The sequence below is a fragment of the Hypanus sabinus genome, chromosome 10 (genome assembly GCF_030144855.1).
Source record: "Hypanus sabinus isolate sHypSab1 chromosome 10, sHypSab1.hap1, whole genome shotgun sequence".
NCBI lineage: Eukaryota > Metazoa > Chordata > Chondrichthyes > Myliobatiformes > Dasyatidae > Hypanus > Hypanus sabinus.
Genome location: NC_082715.1, coordinates 31,487,205 through 31,509,376, shown reverse-complemented (window position 1 = coordinate 31,509,376; position 22,172 = coordinate 31,487,205). Strand labels below are relative to the sequence as shown.

Sequence of the window (22,172 nt, the reverse complement as noted above, 5' to 3'; positions counted from 1 at the left end):
CCAATTTTTTTATCTACCTGATAATCATTCATGGAATTTACTACCCTGTTCCATCTTTTTATATTCACATTTCCTATTGAACTTCTGATTCAATCTTTTTCCTGATTCATTCCTACTCTTGGATTAGGGGGTACATTTATAAAATGGTTTTGTGTGAAACTAGAAAACGTCCTGATTTCATGCTTCGCCAAATTAATCTACATTGATCAGAGATCTGGCAGCGAACAAACAACACACCAAGTCACAGTTTTGAATGCACTTTCCTCGCTGGTGCAACCCGTCCTTTTGCAATATCGGCACATTTGTCTGTGAATATCATTAACTAGCCGATCAATTTGCTATCCATCGAGTTTATTATTAGGATAGCAGAATGCTCAACATGACAGCTACTTTTTTTAAAATCCTTGTGACTCTACTAGAAGTGCTCCAAGGCTACAACATTTAAATCAACATGGAATTGGAATTGTTCTAAATAGATGCATCAGGAATAGACTGTTTTCTGATGTGCAGGTTGCAAAAGGCCTTTTCTGGAGAGGAACCTTTTCCACTCTAGTCTAATCACCCAGTCTTCTCAACACACCATGTCTTACAGCCAACTTAAATTAGGCTTTGGGCTAAATAAGTAGGGAAAGTACAGATCTGTCACAGAATTGAAAAGATGTCCAGGGAGAAAATAAAACATACATTTAAATTAAGGGAACACTTTTAAGAAGATCAAAGAACCAAAAGTTGGCATCTAAAATCAATGAGTAAAATATAGATCACATCGTAACAAAATATCAGTTCTCTTAGATAAACACATGATGGAAAGTAACACTAAATTTTAAAACAGATTAAATGCCACCTTTGTTGAGGTAGCAGATCTTAGCAGGCACAAGAGTTTTTAAGTTATTCAGCATTCCTGTCCACAGGAAACAATACTAAAACCAAGCAAAATTCTGGTTCAGATTGCTGTCATATGATACAATAATAAAGTTTTTTTGGGAGAGGATGGGAATACCTGTTTTAACTAGAATGGTCAAGATCTATGATCGGGCTCACTTGTTAACAATATTTTGATATTACCTTCAGTTGGCTGTTAAAAGCATCCATTTCAGAAAGTTTGTCTGCTGTTTCTTTCTCTAGTTCCTTCAGTTGTTGGCGAAGCCGTTCACAAGATTCTCTCTTTTCAGTGTGGCTATGCTTCAACAGCACAAGGCCTGCGTCAGAAGAACACACCAAGGTTCAATACATTTGCTAGACTTGTTTCGTAACTCAGACTTATTTTAGGCATGAAGCACTGGAAAGGTTAGATTCAGCTGAGTAAAACTCTGGGGAAAAAGAAATCAGTAGATCAGGCAGCATCTATTGATTTTTTTTTAAAGTTAATATTCCAAAGAATTTGTTTCCATTTCAGAATTCCAGCTGGTTGCATTACCACTTGGTGTGGAAGGGCCACTATAGAGAATCAGAAAAGCCTGCATAAAGTTGTAAACTCAGCCAGCTCTATCACGGGTACTAGCTTCCCCAGCATTGAGAACAGCTTCAAAAGGCGATGCCTCAGAAAGGTGGCATACATCATTAAGGATCCACTTCGCAAAAGACTTACCCTCCTTTCATTGCTATTGTCAAGGAGACGGAACAGGAGTCTGGAGACACTGACTCAGAATTTCAGAAACAGCTTCTTCTCCTCTGCCATCAGATTTCTGAATGGACACTACCTCACTAGTTATTTTCCTCCTTTCACAATATATGCCAGTGATATTAAACCTGTTTCTGATATACTGTGTCTGTACTAAAAAATCAGCATGAAATCTAATGAAAAGTGAAACGCAAGAAGGGTGAATGTATATGTAAAGAACAGAATATACTCACTTTGATTAGAGTTGGGCTGAAATTCTTTTATTTGGTTGTTCAATGCCTGCTTCATAGGAATTAGCTGATTTAACGTACTCTGACATTCCTACAAGAACACAATTTCACAGTTTCACTTTTCATTTGAGTTATGAGTAAAAGAAAACAATTTTTTTTAAATTGCTGATAATTTCACTATAAAGTTAAAAGGTTACAGTATTCTCAGAACAATTTCATACAGACAACAGGTTTCAAAGACAACAAGGTGTCCGCTGTGGATCAAATAGATCGGGTAGGTTATTTGATGGTTAGTAAGAAAGATTCTATTCTGCTCCCAACAAGTTTTAATAAAGTCCCATTTTGCTATATCATCTCAGGAACCTCCTTCCCCTGAAACAAGGAGGAGTGAATGAATATGTTGAAGAAACTACAAAGAAAATATGCAGTCCTCCCCCTCCCCCACCACCACAAGAACACACTACACACTTGACTCCCAACACAGCTTATCAACATCCTTGCTTTCAATGCTTATATGCAATTCCTCAGCAAATTAACCCGTACACACCTGCCTAGACAGGCTGACACATCAACTGTACTTTTTCTTTTCCACAGATGCTGCCTGGCCTGCTGAGTTCCTCCAGCATTTTATGTGTGTTGCTCAGACTTCCAGCATCTGCAGATTTTCTGTTGTTTGTGATTAACCTTCCAAGGATGTGTTGGTCAAAATGCCCAAGGACAATCCCAGTTTAGGCAGCCAGGGACATGACCTCAGCTGGCACACCATAGAGCACCCAACCCCAGAATGCCTTGACAACCTCAGACAGGAGGCAAGATGAATGAAACACAAACTGGAGTAGGCCACCTGGACCTCCCAGGCTGTTCCATTCACAGCTGATGATTTTCCTCAGGAATATTTCCCCACACTATCCACATATCTCTTAATTTCCTTAATGTTCAGAAATATATTTAACTTTGGTTTGACTGAATTCAGCTTTGATTCAGCTTCCACATTCCCCAACCAGTCAAATGCTTTCATAATAAAGGCTAACAGACTAGTTGTCCTCCTAAATGCTTGCTCCTTCTCCACACTGGCCTTCAGTCGTGTCCCTTTGAACATCAACACTAATCTTTACTTCACTGTTTAATAAAGTCAGCATTTTTTCTGTTATGTATACTGATTTGGATATCTCATATTTTTCCCACATTATATTCCATCCACCATTTTTCCATCCATCATTCAGTTTGACCATCTCCTCTTTGCGCCACTTTACGTGCTTTTCTGGTCTCACAATACTTGTTCGGTATTATCAGCAAAATTGGAAATATAATATTCTGTTCCTTCATAAATACCAGAGGTCCAATTGCCAATCCCTGCAGTACTCTACCATTCTGAAAAGGATAGGTTTATTCCCATTAACAATTCTCATTCTCATTCAGCATTAGCGTTTTATCCCCAATTCCATGGAGTACAAACTTACCAGAAACTTAGCCAAACTTACTGGAAATCCAAATGATCCCTTTATTTCTTCTCACTGTCAAATCTTCAAAGAACTCCACTAATTTAGTCAAACAAGATTTCCTTATTATTTATCCCTGACTTTACTCAATCCTATTATCTTTCTCAATGTTACACATGCCAGTATCACCTTTACCACTTGACTTAGGCTAATAGATCTGTAGATCCATGTTTCCTCTCACCATCATTTCTAAGTGGGGTTACATTTGCTTCACCTCTACCCAAGTCTGTAAAACCTTTACATTCAGAGAGCTTTAAAACTAGCTCAGGAATCCTTATTTAAATGAATGGGAATTTCAATTCTAGCTTAAACCTGGTTAGTCCTGATTTCCAGGGTCTAGAGGCCAGGTGGAGATATGTCTCCACCTTAAGGAGGTGTAAGGTGCTCCTTCCCTCCACTAGCCTGCAGGTTGCCCTTGGGTAAGGTGTAGCACCTGTTTAGCCTCCCCCGGTCAGGGTTACATGAAGCCATGTGTGCCAGGGATGGATGGTCATATGAGGAGCTGGTGCATATCACAAATCCTGGTTATGCACCCACAGACACCAGGCAGACAATCACTGAAGAGTACTGATAATGGCTGGGGTCACATGTCTTGTAAAGATACTGCCCAAAAGAAGGCAACAGCAAACCATTTCTGTAGAAACGTTTGTTAAGAATGATCATGGTCAAAAGAATACTATCACCCTGTCATATGAGAACATAGAACATAGAAATCTACAGCACCTAATAGGGCCTTTGGCCCTCAATGTTGTGCCAACCTTGTAACCTACTCTAGAGACTGCCTTGAATTACCCTACCACATAGCAGTCTGCTTTTCGAAGCTTCATGTACCTAATGAATTGTATCTGCCTCCACCACCATCATCGGCAGTGCATTCCACACACCCACCACACACACGGTGTGAAAAATTTACCCTCTGCACCTACTTCCAAGCACCTTAAAACTATGTCCCCCTGTGTTAGCCATTCCAGCCCTGGGAAAAATCCTCTGTCAATCCACACAATCAATGCCTCTCAGCATCTTATACACCTCTATCAATTCACCTCTTATCCCCCGTTGCTCCAAGGAGAAAAAGCCAAGTTCACTCAACCTATTTTCATAAGGCACACTCCCCAATCCAGGCAACATCCTTGTAAATCTCCTCTGCACTCTTTCTATAATATCCACATCCTTCCTGTAGTGTGGTGACCAGAACTGAACATAGTACTCCAAGTGGAGTCTAAAATATTACCTTATGGCTGTAACATTACAACATGGCAGATCATGATTATGATGAGTGGAAGACAGGTGCTCAGTACAGCTCTCACTCTAAGTAAAATGACACAGGTTCAGACATTTACTAGTGCTTGCAGCTGGGCACCAGTTGTTTCCTTTGGAACTACTGGCTCCTACTATTTGATAGCACATAGAAATGGTACATCCATACTTTAGCATTGTCCCTTTGTTTTAAACTGTGCATGAAAGTAATGTAGACCAGATGAATTTGTTCCAAGTTGGCAATTAATCCAATACAGAATATTTCAAATTGTTATCCTTCCTCAAGAGATTCGAGTAAATACACAAGTTCAAACAAAGGTAGCTTATCCACAACAATCTATTATAGTAGTAAGGAGAGGTCACTACCTGAAGTTGTTGCTGCAAAACATTCACTTCTGTTCTCCTCTGATCATGCTTCTGATTTATGAGATTAAGTTCATTTTCTTGAACTTCTTTTCTGCTCTTCACTTCCTGCACTTTGCTTGCAACATTTCGCTGCTTCTCACTCTATAAAAGTGTAATGGTTACATTTAGTGTTTAAAGAAAAAAACTGAATAGCAATTGTACTAATTCAAAGAAAAACTGAAATGACAACACACCAGTAAGAACACACTGTGGGGTTAGACAGGGCCTCCTTCCCACATAATATTAATTGCAAAAGTTATATTTGATTCTGAGTCAAGATAATTAGTTCTATTTTCCTGAAGTTGGATAACCTTATTAATTACAACAGCAAGAGAATTTTTATTTATCCAACCATAATAACTTTGCTCATATTTAACTTCTGCTTTAGTAGGAGTGAGTGTTGGGGTGTCTTCAGATTAGAGGAGCACATTCCTCATTCCACAAAAGACCACATTAAATGTATTCATAAAAATGGCTGCATCACAGACAACTGAAGTCAGGCAGTTTAACACACTCATTTTAAGACCGTTAATGCAAATTGGTACCAACTTCTTTTAAGAAGTATTACCTGCAGTTCTTAATGATAAGTTCTTACCTTAGTCAAGTGAATGGAAATTCATGATATTAAAAACACTAAGAAATTCTTACACTATATTGCTCTCTAAAAGGTTTTGTCTTTAAAATATTTTGTCAGGCTGAGGTTGTCAAGAAGACCTAATATTTGCACATCATTCCAGTCCATTTGACAGCTATTAACTGCATGCCCCAGGGTCACATTTAAATCTGGAATCTGTAAAAATACTCCTTGGCTTTCCAATGTATCATCCCATTAAAAACAGAGTACATTTGAAACTGCAATTTCAGAGCATTAATTTTCTATGAACAAATATACAATAATAAACTTTAAACTTAAAGGATGGAAATAAGGATCTAAATGAATTGGTGTAGATAGATACAATGGGGGAGAAAAGGCATAGTTGACCCAATGGCCTGTTTCTGTGCGGTCTGATCCTTTTATCGACAAATTTTAGGAACATTTGGTAACATAAATGAAAGATGGTCACAAGCCTGAAAACTCATAATGCTGAGCAAAATCTCAGCATTAATACAGCTAAAATGAACAACTGAGACGTAAAACAGATGTCATTTTGCTAATCTACTTACTAATGCCTCCAGTTCAAGTTCCAAACTTTTCCTTTTAGCCTTTAACTGCACAATCTCATCTTGTTCTCGGTTCCGTTGATTAAGGAGTTCCTGTCGCCGGATTCGCTCCCATTCAATCTGTCGCTGCCGTTCTAGTTCCTGCTTTGCCGCCTAAAAGGTACACAATAAAACATAAATATTGTTGCAGAAAATTAATTTCTTAAGATGTGAAAACTTGCCCTTCTAAATTGGAGGAATGCAAAGGCAAAATAAACCTCAGTAAAGCCAAAACTGCTTTAAATTGGTAAAGAGGCATTGATCGTGTGGATAGTCAAGGCTTTTCCCCAGGGCTGAAATGGCTAGCACGAGAAGGCATAGTTTTAAGGCACTTGGAAGTAGGTACAGAGGAAATATCAGGGTTAAGTTTTTTTTACACAGAGAATGGTGAGTGCGTGGAATGGGCAGCCAGCAGCGATAGGATCTTTTAAGAGACTCCTGGATGGTTACATGGAGCTTAGAAAAATACAGGGCTATGGGTAAAGCCTAGGTATTCTAAGGTAGGGACATGTTCCACACAACTTTGTGGGCCAAAGGGCCTGTATTGTGCTGTAGGTTTTCTATGTTTCTAATTTTATGTTGAATTGGCTCTGCGTTGCTTGAAATAAATAGAAAATCATGACCATCGTACATAGGAAGTTTATTGATACAACTCAAAACTGATTTAATTACACCAACTTCTTTTTAAAGCAAATCATATTTCATCATATGAGGTTCATCCTGAATTTATGAGGTACCACCTCTGCCTATGTAAATAAGATTAGCATGAAATGGCCTCAAAGAACCCTAGTCAAGTAACATGGAAATATTCATACATATAAAATAGATGTGTTGACTTTAAAGCAGTAGTTTTCTCCCATAAAATACTTTATGTGAGTGAAGGGACAGGAGGCGATAAGGATATGCAGGTGATTTAGCCCTAGCAATTCAGATAAGCAACAAGTAATTGGGTTAATTTCTTGATTTAAATATATAGAGAATAAAACTCACTCTTTCTGCCTCATTTCTTGAGGCATTTACCCTCCAGTACGGTTAAGCCAGATGGTAGGAAGCAGTCTGGAGTAATGAGACAAATCCATACCCTTCTCAATGACCGGGGTTAACATTCAAAAATTCACCGTATAACATATCGAACCAGGGAACAAGTTTAACAGATGCACTCAACTTAATGTAGAATTTAGATTCATCCTCAACATTTCAGCTCAGCACAGAAACTGAAAAATGCAGTGTGCTCCTAGCACCTGAAATTATTTGTCACAAACCTCTCGCTTTTCGACTTCCTTCCTCCTCTGTTCTTCCTTTTGACGCTCAAGCTCACGCAGCTTCTCCAACCTTTTCTCCATTTCCAGCTGCTTTTTCCGTTCTTGCTCCTGCTGCTCTCGCTCCTTTCTTTCCTGTTCCTCCTTCTCACGCTGTGCTCTGCGATTAGCCTCTCGCTGCTGCTGTTCCAGAAGGGTCTGCCGCCTACGCTCCAACTCTGCATTACCCTTTTCGTAGTTCGCTTTTCTTTTATCCTCGAAAGTGACTAGAAATATCAAAAATAAAAAAATGTCTGAGTACCATTAGAATTTCAGCCATCAAAGAGGATTGAAAATGGCAACACATATAGGCCTTTTCATTCTGATATAGTTATTTTAACTTTAATTACTTATAGACATGAATAATGTGGTGCCTTTATAGTAGGAATAAAATTTCAGTCTTCTATAATGTTTTAAAACTACAAGACGAACTATAAGAGAAAACCTGACATCAGGTGCATAAGACATGAGAAAATATGACAAAGAGTGTGATTAAAGTTTTAAGAAGTGTCTTAAAGTGGGAAGAAAAGTAACAGAGAATAGAAGTTTCTGTATGCACTTGCTGGTGATATTCTAAAATCAAACTGGTCCAAAAGAGAAGTAAAGATCAAAATAAAGCAAGTAATATAAATACATGCAGATCCACAGTGAGGAATATTCAGAATACAGTGAAGTGTATTCAAAAGATAGCAACTTATTTTAATCAGGGTTATCCTCATTCTCCAAATTGGGGTTCTTTTTATATAAATTACAGGAGTTCGAGTCCCACTGATTGATTTTGAAGGAACAGCCATTAATCAGGGACAGATTATGCATGAGCATTGTGCTTTAAAGAGTTAGCTGTTCTTTCCACTCAATAGTAAATTCAGGCTCTCTGCCTGTGACTACTTAGTTTTAGATTACAAGAACTAGTTAAATATCATACTAACACTAAATAATTTAGCATGAAGAAAGATTTATTTGGAAAGCAGCTGGATCTGTACCTATTGAGAAAAAAAATAGGATTCCAGGAATGGATTCTTTGGACTGGTCTTGAATTGTGCACAATTTTATCGTTCTATGACAGGTAAAGCCTAAAGAGAATATGCCTGCATACTTATCTTAAATAGAAGGCATTAAAAATGTAATTTAACATTTAATACTGATTGAGCACTTCACCGTACCTGAAAGCAGAATAAGCGTTTTTACTTAATGCTTTGTATGCAATGTATGCACTTTAGGAACATTACTACTTTTCAGCAGTTGATGTGCATTTTGAATAAAGATTTGTAGAATATAGTAAAACTATATAGCATTCCTAAAACTTTGATTATTTCATTATAGCAACTTTCAACAAGGTGGTAACAGCAGTAATAATACACCTTTCTTCAATATCATACAATCTATTCATGCAAGGGAGACAAGATGCATGTAGTTCAATCAATTTACCAGGTGACTTTTTCTGGGCTTCCTGAGTTTCCTCTGCTATTTCCTGATATTGAGGTTGTGTTCCATTTATTCCTTCACCCCATTTGCTTGATCTAAAAAGGAAAAGAAAACATTAGAAAGATGATTTTTCGCCAAGCACAAAGAAAACATTATTACCATGATCTATCGCCAATCACATATGCATTGAAATAAACAAGATGTGTTCTTTCAAAGGTCTATCAGAACTATTTCACTGCAAATAAAATTGCTTCCATAAAAATTCCATAAAACATAAGATATAGGAGCAGAATTAGGCCATATGACCCATCAAGTCTGCTCCACCGTTTCACCATGGCTGATCAAATTTTCCTCTCAGCCCCAACCTCCTGCCTTCTCCCCGTATCCCTTTATGTCCTGACTTTCATGTCACTCCATTCTTTAAGAAGGGAAGGAGGTAGAAGAAATCCTAGGCCAGTTAGCCTGATTTCAGTAGCTGGAAATATGTTGGAGCCCATTATTAAGGATGAAGTTCTGGGGTACTTGAAGGCACATGATAAAGTAGGTCAAAGTCAGCATTGTTTCCTTAAGTGAAAATCTTATCTGACAAATCCTTTGGAATTCTTTGAGGAAATAACAGGCAGGATAGATAAAGTAAAAGATAGATGTTGCACACTTGGATATTCAGAAGGCCTTTGACCTGGTGCCACACAGGAGGCTGCTGAACAAGATAAGTGCCCATGGTATTACAGGAAAGAAACTAGCATGGATAGAAGATTGGCTGACCGGCAGGAGGCAAAGAGTGGGAATAAAGGGGGTCAATTCTGGTTGGCTGCTTGTGATTAGTGGTGTTCCACAGTGGTTGGCATTGGGACTGCTTCGTTTCACATTATATATTAATGATTTGGATGCCAGAATTGATTGCTTTGTGGCCAAGTTCACAGATGATACAAAATAAGTGGACAGACAGGTAGTGTTGAGGAAACTGGGATTCTGCAGAAGGATTTAAACAGACTGGGAGAATGGGTAAAGAAGTGGCAGATGGAATATAGTGTAGGGAAGTACATGACCACACACGTTGGTAGAAGGAAGGAGGAGGAGAAATCTCATTTAAACCTACTGAATATTGAAAAGCTTAGATAGAGTGATGTGGAGAGAACGTTTCTTGTAGTGAGTGAGTCTAGGACCAGAGCGCATAGCCACAGAATAAGGATGTCGATTTAGAGCAGAGATGAGGAGGAAATTCTTCAGCCAGAGGGTGGTGTACCTGTGGAATTCAGTGCCACAGACGACTGTTGAGGACGGGTCACTGACTATATTTAAAGGGGAAGTTGATAGGATATTGATTAGTCAGGGCATCAAAGGTTATGGGGAGAAGGCAGGGTGCTGTTGCCTGTAAGGAGTCTGTATGTTCTCTTCATGCTCACATGGGTTTCCTCTGGGTGCTCCGGTTTCATCCCATAGTCCAAAGATGTACCGGTTGGTAGATTAGTTGGTCATTGTAAATTGTCCCATTATTAAGCTAGAATTAAATCCAGGAATTGCTGAGCAGTTTGGTCAGAAAGGCCTATTCTGCACTGAAACACAATAACTAAATAAAGGGTTGTGAAGGATAATAAATCAACCATGATGCAATGATGGAACGGACGCGATGGGCCTAATTCTGCTCTAATGTCATATGGTCTTATACATACATTGCCTATGAAGAGTATTCACTCCTTTGAAAGATTTCATGCTTTGCAACATTGAACCACAGTGCATTTAATTTAGCTTTTTTACAGAAAATGCTTGTCCCCATTCTTCTTTACAAAACTGCTCAAGCTCTGAAACATTGCATGGGGATTGTGAGTGAACAGCCCTTTTCAAGTGCAGCCACAGATTCTCAATTGGATTATGGTCTGGGCTCTGATTTGGCCATACCACAACAATAACTTTGTTATTTTTAAGCCATTCTTGTGTAGCTTTGGCTTTATGCTTGGGGTCATTGTCTTGCTGAAAAACTAATCTCCAAAGTCGCAGTTCTCTTGCAGGTGCATCAGGATTTCAAGATTCAAAAACTTTATGTCACTCTAACCGTACATCAGCTCTGCAGGGCAGAATGAGACAGTGTTTCCCAGCAGCAGTGCAATCATAACATAACAAACGCAACATTAAATAATAAACATAACAATAAATAGTAAAACACAACAGCCACATGTCAGTTAAAAACAAATCATAAGTGTCCAGTGCAAGTTAAAAGTGTCCAAAGCAGAGTCAGGTAGAGCAGCTATTTAGCAGTCTGACTGCCTGTGGGAGGAAGCTGTTTAGTAGCCTTGTGGTTGTAGTTTAGATGCTCCTGTAACGTTTACCTGATGGCAGAAGAACAAATAGTTCATGGAGAGGGTGTGAGGGGTCTTTAATGATGTACCATGTCTTCTGGGGGCATCAACTCTGAAAGAGATCTTGGACAGAAGATAGGGAGACCCCAATAACCTTCTCTGCTCCCCTAACCACCCTCTGCAAGACTTTTTTGTTGGCAGCACTGCATCTGGAGTACCAGGTTGTGATGCAAAAGGTCAGCACACTCTCAACCACACCTCTGTAGAATGTTAGTGGGGAGTGATGCTTGTTTAAGCTTCCTCAGAAAGTGCAACCTCTGCTAGGCTCGTTTCACAATCCCTGTGGTGTTCCTGGACCAGGTGAGATTGTCCGAGATCTGCATCCCAAGGAACTTGATGTTTTCCACTCTCTCTTCCCTGTATTTTGCTGCATTCATTTTACCCTTTATCTGCACAAACCTTCCACGGCCTACTGCAGTGAAGCATCCCCACAGTATGATGCAGCCGCCACCATGCTTTATGGTAGGGATGGTGTGTTTTTGATAATGTACGGTGTTTGGCTTACGCCAAGCATAGCGTTTAGTCTGATGGACAATAAGTTCAATTTTAGACCACAGAACCTTCTTCCAGCTGACTTCAGAGTCTCCCACTTGCCTTCTGGCAAACTCTAGCTGAGATTTCATGTGAGTTTTCTTTTTCTTTTTGCCAGTCTCACATGAAGCCTTGACTGGTGAAGCACCCGGGCAACAGTTGGTGTATGTGCAGTCTCTCCCATCTCAGCCACTGAAGCTTGTAACTCCTCCAGAGTTGTCATAGGTTTCTTGATGGCCTCCCTCACTAGTTCCCTTCTTGAACACTCAGTTTTTGAGGATGGCTTGCTCTAGGCAGATTTACAGCTGTGCCATATTCTTTACATTTTTTGATGTCTGACTTAACTGTACTCCAAGGGATATTCAGGGACTTGGAAATTTTCTTCAATCTATCGCCTGACTTGTGCTTTTCAAAAACCTTTTCGCAGAGTTGCTTGAAATGTTCTTTTGTCTTCATGGTGTAGTTTTTGCCAGGATACTGACTCTTCCAGTTACTGGACCATCCAGATACAGGTGTATTTTCACTACAATCAAATGAAACACCTTGACTGCTCACAGCTGATCTCCATTTAATTATGTGACTTCTAAAACCATTTGGCTGCACCAGTGATGATTTAGTGAGTCACATTAAAGGAGGTGAATACTTAAGCAATCAATCATTTTGTGTTTTATATATGTAAATAATTTAGATTACTTTGTAGAGATCGGTTTTCACTTTGACATGAAAGTGTCTTTTTCTGTTGATCAGTGTCAAAAAAAGCCAAATTGATTCAATGTTGTAAAACAATAAAACATGAAAACTTCTGGGTTGGGGGGGGGGGGGGGTTGCATACTTTTTATAGGTACTGTATATATCCTGTTCTATACATTGCTCTATATATTGCTACATATGTCTCACACACACATAGTACTATGCAAAAGTCTCAGGCGTATGTAAAAAAATTCTGCAAAGTGAAGATGCTTTCAAAAATACTGAAATGAGAAGTTTCTTAATATCAAGAAATTAAAGAGCAGTGAACAGTAAAAGTTTTAATCAAATCAATATTTGGTATGACCACCCATTGCAGTTCTATAAGAAAATTGGCTGATAGGTTGTTCCAAGCATCTTGGAGAATTTGCCACAGTTCTTCTGCAGACTTTGGCTGTTGTGCGGCATGTGCAAATGCATACAAATATGCGCACACACATGCTATTAATAAATATATTGCTATATATGCAACAAACAGATATTTCAGCAATATATTCAAATCAATTTCAGTTCATGAATTATTGTGCTGTATCTGACCATAATTTCAATTAGACTTCTGGACTTCTATAATTATATTAAACATTATACATCAGGTTTATATTGAAATTATTTGTAATCATCAGTAGTATTTGACTTTTCTTATAAAAGCTGGTGCTATGATCATTTCCAAGATGTTGGAAAAAGTATTTGGTGATACAAAAAAGAAGTTTAATTGAGCAGAAGGAAGTACATAACAACAGAAAATAAATGCTTCATTACACTCATCTCTCTGCTGTTTATAGATTCACTACTCTTTGCACATTCATTATTTTAATTGACAGTATAAACCAATCAGTGCTGCTTAAGCCATGTCGAGCCTACATTCCACCAAACTTTATCCATGTCTTTTTCTCTAAATGATTAAAGACTGTTTCATTAGCTAGATTTTTCTGGATTTCTAGATTATCTTGGTTAAAAAGGATTCTTGAATGAAGTACAAACACTGTTCACATTCAATATCTAGCACAGCTTAACTCTTACGGAATGAAATAGAGTGTAAACTAAACTACAGCACGACCATACAAGCATTTAGAGAAAATCACATACCTAAATGAAGGAGGCGTCAGTTCTAGGGGCAGAGTGATGGGAAGCGGCTGACCGGCCTTAGCCATGTCAATTAAATGCATAGCTAAAATAAACTCTTCTGCTCTGAGCTTTCCATCCCGATCAACATCTGCCAGGTTCCTGATAGACGAAGAGGATTAAGGCATACTTTACATTGGCTAATGGACAACTGTTAATTCTCAGAATATGTGGAATATCACTGATTTTACAATGAGGGAGGTAAACGTAACTTATTTTTTATATCAAAATAAACTTTATTCATAATAAAAATTATTTACAATAACACCTGTGCAATGCCTTTTCATTCTTACATTCACATTCAATATGTTAAATAGTGTTTTTAACTACATTCCTTAAAACCAATAGGTCTGTTGCCGTCATTTAGCTCCCTGGGTGGTGCACTACTACAATAATTGAGGGGCTTTCTCACCCAACTTGGCCCCTCCCTCTTCAGGAGAAGAAGTCCTTCTCCAGGAGCCCTTGTGGTGGCTGCACCAAGCTTCAGTGCGTCACCCAGTAAGCACTCCTGCAGCCTGGAATGTGTCAGTCTGCAGCATTCATCTACGAATATCTATGTGGATGTGGAAACCATAGAAAGGGCGGAAAGGAGGTTACAAGGATGTTGCCTGCATTAGGGGGCATACTTTATCAGCTTTCTCTCCTTGGAGCGACGGAGGATGAGAGGTGACCTGATAAAGGTGTATAGAGGCATTGATCGTGTAGATAGTCAAGAGGTTTTATCCCAGGTCTGAAATGGCAAGCAAAAGATGGCACAGTTTTAAGGTGACTGGAAGTAGATACAGAGGAGGTGTCAGGGGTAAGTGTTTTTTTCACACAGAGAGTGGTGAGTGCGTGAAATGGGCTGCCGGTGACAGTGGTGGAGGCAGATACAATAGTGTCTTTTAAGAGACTCTTGGATAGGTATGTGGAGTTTAGAAAAATAGAGGGCCATGGGTAACCCTAGGTAATTTCTAAGGTAAGGACATGTTCGGCACAGCTTCGTGGGTTGAAGGGCATGTATTGTGCTGTCGGTTTTCTATGTTTCTAAATATCTCAATGTGCTGGCAGACCAACAAGCTTCAGGCAGACTAAAAGGCGTCTTGCACTAAGTTGATGATCTGCCAGCAGCACTTGATGTCCATCTTTGCATGTTTGTCTGTCTGTCTGTCTGTCTCTCTCTCTGGGAACAGTCTGATCCTAACTTATTTATCATATTTTCTTATATCATAGAATCCCATTCAGCTATTGGGTTAACAATACCTTTGAAGAACCATCAATTCCCCCTCTTCCATGTGCAGTCCCCCCCCCCCCCCCCCCCGAGCACCTCTTTAAGTCAAAGGACTCCAGGAACATGATCCTGGTCTGAACTCAGATAATATCCACCTCCCTCACCTCCAGACATAGCTGCTTTTTACGATATACGTAATGCAGGGGTATGTGAACTGTACTAGGTGTCATGTAATGATAACTAAAGTGGATTTAAAACATGTTGCAAATCAAAAAAAAACTCTGCAGCTGTTGGAAACCTAGAATTTAAAATAATTAGAAAATGCTGGAAACATGGAGATTAGGGTGCATCTGTGGAAAGAGAAACAGTTAATGTTTCAAGTTCTCGCAAACTTCAGAACTGGGAAACAGACAGAAGTTGGTTTTCAAAAGCAGAGAAGGTGCAGGAGGGATAGGTAGAACACCAAGCATCTCTGATGAGGTATGGCCAATTGATTTGGTGGCAGTAAAATGCCCGTTATAATTTTGTCAGTAGTTTATGTTGCTCACGGGAAGACCAGCAAGCCAGAATAGGAGAAAAATTAAGACAAAATAATGGCAGGCAGAAATGGCCAATTCTGATACTGAAAGATGAAAAGAACACGTTACCCAAGACCAGGGTATTCAGCATTTAATTTACTTCATCCATGTGGTGTTCAATTCCGGTGGCCCCCGTAAGGAGTCTTCTCTGTAGAATACTTGAGTTTTCCCACAGTCCAAAGATGTATCGGGTAGGTTAATCAGTCATTGTAAATTGTCCTGTCATTAGGTTAGGGTTAATTGGGGTGGTGGGAGTGGGTATGTTGGTGTAGTTCAAAGGATCAGAAGGGCCTATTCCAGGCTGTAGCACTAAATAAATTAAATTATTTAAATAAAATCTAGTTGTCAGCAAATTACCCAACTACTAAATCACTTAAAAGCAATTATTAACATTATAAAGAAAACAAGTTTTAAAATGACACAAAGGTTAATTTATGTAATGCTAATTCATGCAAAATTCTACAACCAGCAGTTTGTATGAAATTTGAGAACTTAATAAAGAGTTTAATTATAACAGACTTACCATATGGTGGCTAGTTGACTGTGTGACAAATTGGACTGAACAAGTGCATTCTTGGCTTGAGGACCTAAAAATGAATTCCAGTCATTAGCAAGCTAGCATATTCTGCTTACAACTACCTCAGTAATGAGTTCACTCTCATCATTCACAGTGCAGCATTTCTGAACAAAATTATCCACTTAACACTGTCATAACCATTTGCACATAAAAATTACTTGAGAATTTCAACTGCTGTTGCACCTTCACATTCGGCAAGGCTGAAAAAGCACTATTTCTCAATCTAAGTGGAATGGAAAGGACTAGACACAGATGGTAAAACTGAATTTAGGTGTTATAGTTACACCTGAATGGTGAAACTTCCCTCCTACACAACTTTTCTCCAGTGTCACCCTGTGTTTTAATTATATTCTGAGCTACTGTTCTGTAATCATGTTATTTGATTCTCAGTGAAGCTTGGTCTAGAACCTACCGACTATTGCTAGCTATTCTGAATGTTTAAATGGCAGGTGATCCAGAATTTCTTTGCAGGCACTGCCAGCTATGGATGTCCAGACCTACTGATAGATTTGGAAATCCAAATTTATGCAATGGCACCACTCCTGGATTCTACAGAGTGACTAAAATCACAGCCCTGTCTTACTGGAATTTCCAAGAATTACACTAGGGTTTGTCTCTTGCAAGATGTGCCAAGTCAGATCTGGTGCAGGTATGCAGGATTCCAGGACCCCACTAATTCAGTAAAGATTGGTGGGCAAAAATTTAGGGGGTCCGGGGAAAGCAAGTTTATATGTTAAAAAAATAAGTTTAGTCATTGATGAAAGTTGTACAAATCCTTAAATGCATTTTTAAATGTTTAAGTTATTCCAATTATAACACATTTTATTATTAGAGATACAGTACAGAATAGGCATTTCCACCCAACAAGTGATACTGCCCAGTAAACCATGAGCCTAATCACAGGACAATTTACAATAACCAATAAACCTACTAAAGGGTGCACCTTTGGAATGTGGGAGGAAACCGAAGCATCCAGGCGAAACCCACACATTTCAAGGGGAGAACATACATACTCCTTACAGGCAGTGCCGGAAATGAACTCTGGAACGTCCAAGCTGAAACAACATTGTACTAACTGCTGCGCTACAACGGTGCCCTTTTTGTTTTTTATGATTATCAGAAAAACCTAAAATCTCTTAAAAATCAACTGCTGCTTTTCCAGCCTGCTAAAGTAAAGGAAGTATTTTACAGTTGTTAACACCACTGCTCATGTCACAGCACGAGGTTTCTGGATTCTGAGCAGCAACAAGACGGCCTTTCTTTATACTTGGACCAGCAAAGTGTACACTTGTCAGGCTATAGGAAAGTATTACAAGTTAAATCAAGTTTATTGTCATTTAACTGTATGATACCATCAAATGAGACATTTCTCTGAACCAGAGTGTAAAGCATAGTAGCACCCATAACACACATTTAACACACCATAACTTATGAAAGCAATGATAAAATCTATAGATGAATTACATGTCCTCATGTATATGAAGGATGTAAGTAATAAAGTCAATTCATTTCAATGAACAAAGTGTAAAAAATTTAAAAAATGGAGTACAGGCCAGATTAACTGATCACTTCGAATGTGATGCAGGAGGTCAGAAGCCTAATGGCCTGAAGGAAGAAAGAAACTGTTTTCCATATTTACCAATCTTGTTTTTATGCATTGGAGTCACCTGCCCAATAGTAGAGAGTCAAAGAGGATGCTGGATGGTGGATGAACCTTTGATAATACTAAGGGCCCTGTGTACGTAGCACTCCTGACAAATCTCCCTGATGAATGGTAGGGAGACTCCTGTGATCCTCCTAGCCATTCTCACAGTCCTTTGTAGGTACTTCCAGTCTGATACTCAGCTGCTCTCATACCAGTTGGAGATGCAACTTGTCAGGACACTTTCAATGATGTTCCTATAAAATTCTGTTTAGATTGGGGGGGGGGGGGGGGAGCCTTGCTCACCTCAATCTTCTTAGGAAGTTGAAATGCAACTGTGCCTTCTCATTGTGGGATCAGGTGAGGTCATCTGTGATGTGAATTCCCAGGAGAAGCCAAGTATACACAGTTCAGGATAGCTCAACTGCACCTTCCTGAAGTCCACAATGATTTCCTTGGTCTTCTCCACGTTCAGACTTAAGTTGCTGTCCTCACACCAATCCACCAGCTGCTCCACTTCCTCCCTGTGCTCCGACACGTTATTTTTGTTGATGAGGCCAACCACTGCAAACTTGAGCTGAATCCTGCAAAACTGTCATGTGACAGCACTGTGGACAGCAGCAGGCTGAGCACACAGCCCTGGGGAGCACCAGTGCTCAGCATAATGGGACATTGCTGCCCACACAGACCAACTGGCCTTTCTGTTAAATCAGGATCCAGTTAGGTGTTGAAACCTAGCGAAGACAGTTTCCCCACCATTTTCTGAAGTATGCTGGTGTTAAACACTGAGCTGAAGTCTATTAACAGCAGCCTGACATACGAGACCCCATTTTCTAGGTGGGGCAAGACAGAGTGGAGGGAAGAGGCTATTATATCATCAGTGGATCAATTTGAGCGATAAGCAAACTGGAAAGGGTCCAATGTATCCGTGGGTAAGGACCAGCTGCTCAAAGCATTTCATGTTTCATAATTATAAAAAGCAGGGTGACTAGCTGTTATAAACTCCAGGTCATTATTGCAGCAGAACAGATCTTTCAAAAGTGAAATAATTCAAACCTGAAAAATCAATTAACCTTATTTTATATTAAAGTTGTCATAGGCTAAAGTGCAATTTTCAGAAGAGATTTTGAAATTTGACACCAAAAGTGTCAGATCTAATTTTTGGGTGCTAGCCCATTATCCTGCACTCTGAACAGTAGAAATCTCTCTCCTACCCTTTCTTGGATACCTTGAAAGATTTACTGAATTCGCCTGACAATCTACTTAATCCCAGATAACATACCCGGTAGTACAGCACAGAATTTTCTCAACTCTCATAGCTCAAAATTCTAAGTAAATTTATTATCGAAGTACAAGTATGTTACCGTATACAACCCTGAGATTAATTTTCTTCCGGGCATACTTGGTAAATCCAAGAACTAATATAGAATCAACGAAAGACTGCACCCAACAGGGTGGACAAACAACCAATGTGTAAAGGACAACAAATTGTGCAAATACAAACAAAAAAATAATTAATAACAATAAATAAGGAATAAATACAGAGAAAGTGAGATGAAGAGTCCTTAGGTTGTAGTAATGGCGTGAGAGAAGATAACCCATTGATTCAAGATGATTGAGGGGTAATAACTGTTCCTGAATCTGGTGATGAGAGTCCTGAGGATCCTGTACCTTCTTCCTGATGGCAGCAGTGAGAAAAGAGCACAACTTGGGTGGTGTTATATCCCTTTCCAATCTATCCCTTTCCAAGTTTTGATTCCTAGTACTACTAATGACAAACTAGTTCTGAAAATAACCTAAGTATTATACAAGTATGATCAATCAAATTACCAATGTCAAGCATGCACCAAAGAAGATGTATTTTTTTTTCCCAGAAGCATTCACTAACCTGACAAGTAACCACTCATGGATTTATCAAGGCTGTTGAAGGTCTGTCGATATTTGAGCCTGCTAGACTGAGGAACTCCCCAGTCAGAGGAACTAATTTTAGGAGAAGCAAGAGATGTAGTGGATGATGATGAACTGCTGCGAATAGAAAGACAAAAATCAGAAATTGCAATTTTAAAAATTCAGGTGCAAACATTTGCCCATACATTGGTCTTCTGAAGATTAAAGCACATGCAGTAAGTACTGTTGGACATGATGTACACACCGAGAATAATTTCAGTGTTATAAAAACTGAGGGAAGTAAATATATTTTTTCCTCTTTGACCAGGTAGGAGGTCCAGAAGCCTGAAGGTGCACACTCAGCAATTCAGGAACAGCTTCTTCCCCTCTGCCATCCGATTCCTAAATAGACATTGAATCTTCAGACACTACCTCACTTATTTTTTTTAAATATACAATATTTCTGTTTTTGCACTTTTTTAAATCTACTCAACATATGTAATTGATTTACTTGTTTATTTGTTATTATTATTTTTATTTTATGTTTTATTATTATTATTTTCTCTGCTAGATTATGTATTGCATAAATACATAAATTTCATGCCGCATGCCGGTGATAATAAACCTCACTCTGACATTACAAAAAGTACAGCTTACATTAGAATGGGGTCAACACACAAAAGGCCATTTTTGAAGTGTGAATATGAATATCCTTTGACTTGCACTTCACAGGACTTAAAGAAGTCACAAGTAGGGTTCCTGGCTAATTTTCCACTTTCTAACCTGGAGCAACTGAAATATACTATTCTCACCCAATTGTCAACAATTTTCTATGGTGCAGCAATTATAAGGAAATATATGGTGTTACACATCTCAGATTTTATTGATCCAACAAAATGATCCACTTACACAGTATATTCCTGTTGTTTTTAAACTAGGGGCAAATTAATTAAAATACAGATAATATAAATAGTTTTACAGCCTGAAATAGACCACTCCTTTTGTTAAAGCATTGCCAATCCCTTATAACTAGTTTTTGGATGTCAAATATCATACAACACCCTACAATGTTGAAATACTTGTATTCATTCACTCCTCCCATCCTATTCAGCACTGCTTTCAAATTTAAGCAGCATAAAAAATTCTTATAAGCAAACTGAACACTCTTAAAGACTTTCATTCATCAGTCCAAAAATGTGGTTTAAATATATTAGCATACATTAAAATCATTCTGCATTAAAAACACAAAGTATATGGTTACTTTATACTTTCTTGTCCAATTCATTAATCTAATGTTATGTTAATCATGTTTAAAATGCACAACTTTTCAATGATGTATCATTTTGTTAAAACAAAGGCAAATTGATCTTATCAAAAAGCTCTCTTTTCAGTCTACAACATACCCATTATAAAGAACAATAACAAATCCTTTTCATACGTCAATGAATGATCAAAATGGCATACCAAAATGGTTTTACAAACTGAAACAAAACTTATGTCTGCCCAGTGTGGGAGAGCATTAAATATCAAATTCCTTGCAGCACTTTGGAAACACCAACCTAACACAGTAACCTGGAGCCATACAACGGTACAATCAATTGTCGGAGAGAGGGCTTAGGGACAAAATCCAAACAATAAATTTCAAACAGTGAAGAATCTACTTTAATTGATAGAGAAATCACAATTTAAAATGTGTTAAATAACAGCTTGCTAATGAATCTCATGAAACAGGCATCTCTGAAAGATGAGTTGAAAAAGAAATTAAGCACTTGTTCATTACCAACACCATCTGCTGAGCATCATAAAGTGCTTCTACTTATTCAGTGGGAAATAGATTTAACAAGGAATTTGCAATTGTTTCATTTGACAATTTTCTTTAACACACTTCCAGACCTGCCTATGATTTTTGTTATGCAGTAGAAAAAAAATCACATTTCCAGAAAATTGTCAACGAGGACAAAATTACAACAGGCCTCTGTGGATTAGCAAACATAAAACTTAAACGAGTTATATTTCTAATGCAAAGTGCTTGTTTCTGGGCAATTTAGTTACTACGAAAATTAGAATGTGTGCTGAATTAACGTTTTTATAAAACGCAAATTTAAAACAAAATCTGGCTTGAAATTGACAGGTGGGTAATTCTGTAACTTCCAATCTTGGTAATCCAACTAAGTGCTCAAAGATGATGTTTATGAAACTTTGCATGTACCTGCTGGAGCCAAGGTCAATCAATGACTGTGCCTTTTGAAGACCAGTGCCTGCATATCCTGCTATCGTATGTCTCAGTGGTCCGGTATGAGGAAGTGCTGCAAATAGGAACAGCATGACATTAGAAACAAAGGCAAGGACAACAATGGGTTCCTTTCCTCTTACATGTTTTATTTTAAAAGTTTCCTATGTTCAAAAAGATGCTGCTCATTATCGTAATATGGAAAATGATCATTGATTTAACCTGGCACTGACAAGAAATAATATGGCAGCTCACAATTTTGAAAATGTGCAACAATTATTTTAATATAGTTTAATTCAAGGCTTCACAACAAATCTGTTAGATATTAAGTTACTCTGTTATAATGAAAGTAAAGT

At 38.5% G+C, this 22,172-nt stretch overlaps 1 protein-coding gene across 4 annotated transcripts in view; it reads right to left on the bottom strand.

Annotated features, from left to right (window-relative positions):
- Positions 1–22,172, bottom strand: part of itsn2b (intersectin 2b) — a 201,547-nt gene that overhangs the window by 96,546 nt on the left and 82,829 nt on the right. For 3 of the 4 annotated variants that reach the window (XM_059981601.1, XM_059981597.1, XM_059981598.1), the window contains 10 exons: positions 21,796–21,892; positions 19,588–19,724; positions 16,004–16,067; positions 13,657–13,794; positions 8,939–9,030; positions 7,475–7,737; positions 6,177–6,326; positions 4,974–5,114; positions 1,855–1,942; positions 1,066–1,199 (listed from right to left, as the gene is read on the bottom strand). In XM_059981601.1, coding sequence (XP_059837584.1) covers positions 1,066–1,199; positions 1,855–1,942; positions 4,974–5,114; positions 6,177–6,326; positions 7,475–7,737; positions 8,939–9,030; positions 13,657–13,794; positions 16,004–16,067; positions 19,588–19,724; positions 21,796–21,892 — 1,304 coding nt within the window. The remainder of the gene's footprint in view (positions 1–1,065; positions 1,200–1,854; positions 1,943–4,973; positions 5,115–6,176; positions 6,327–7,474; positions 7,738–8,938; positions 9,031–13,656; positions 13,795–16,003; positions 16,068–19,587; positions 19,725–21,795; positions 21,893–22,172) is intronic. The other variant, XM_059981600.1, reaches the window with a different exon arrangement.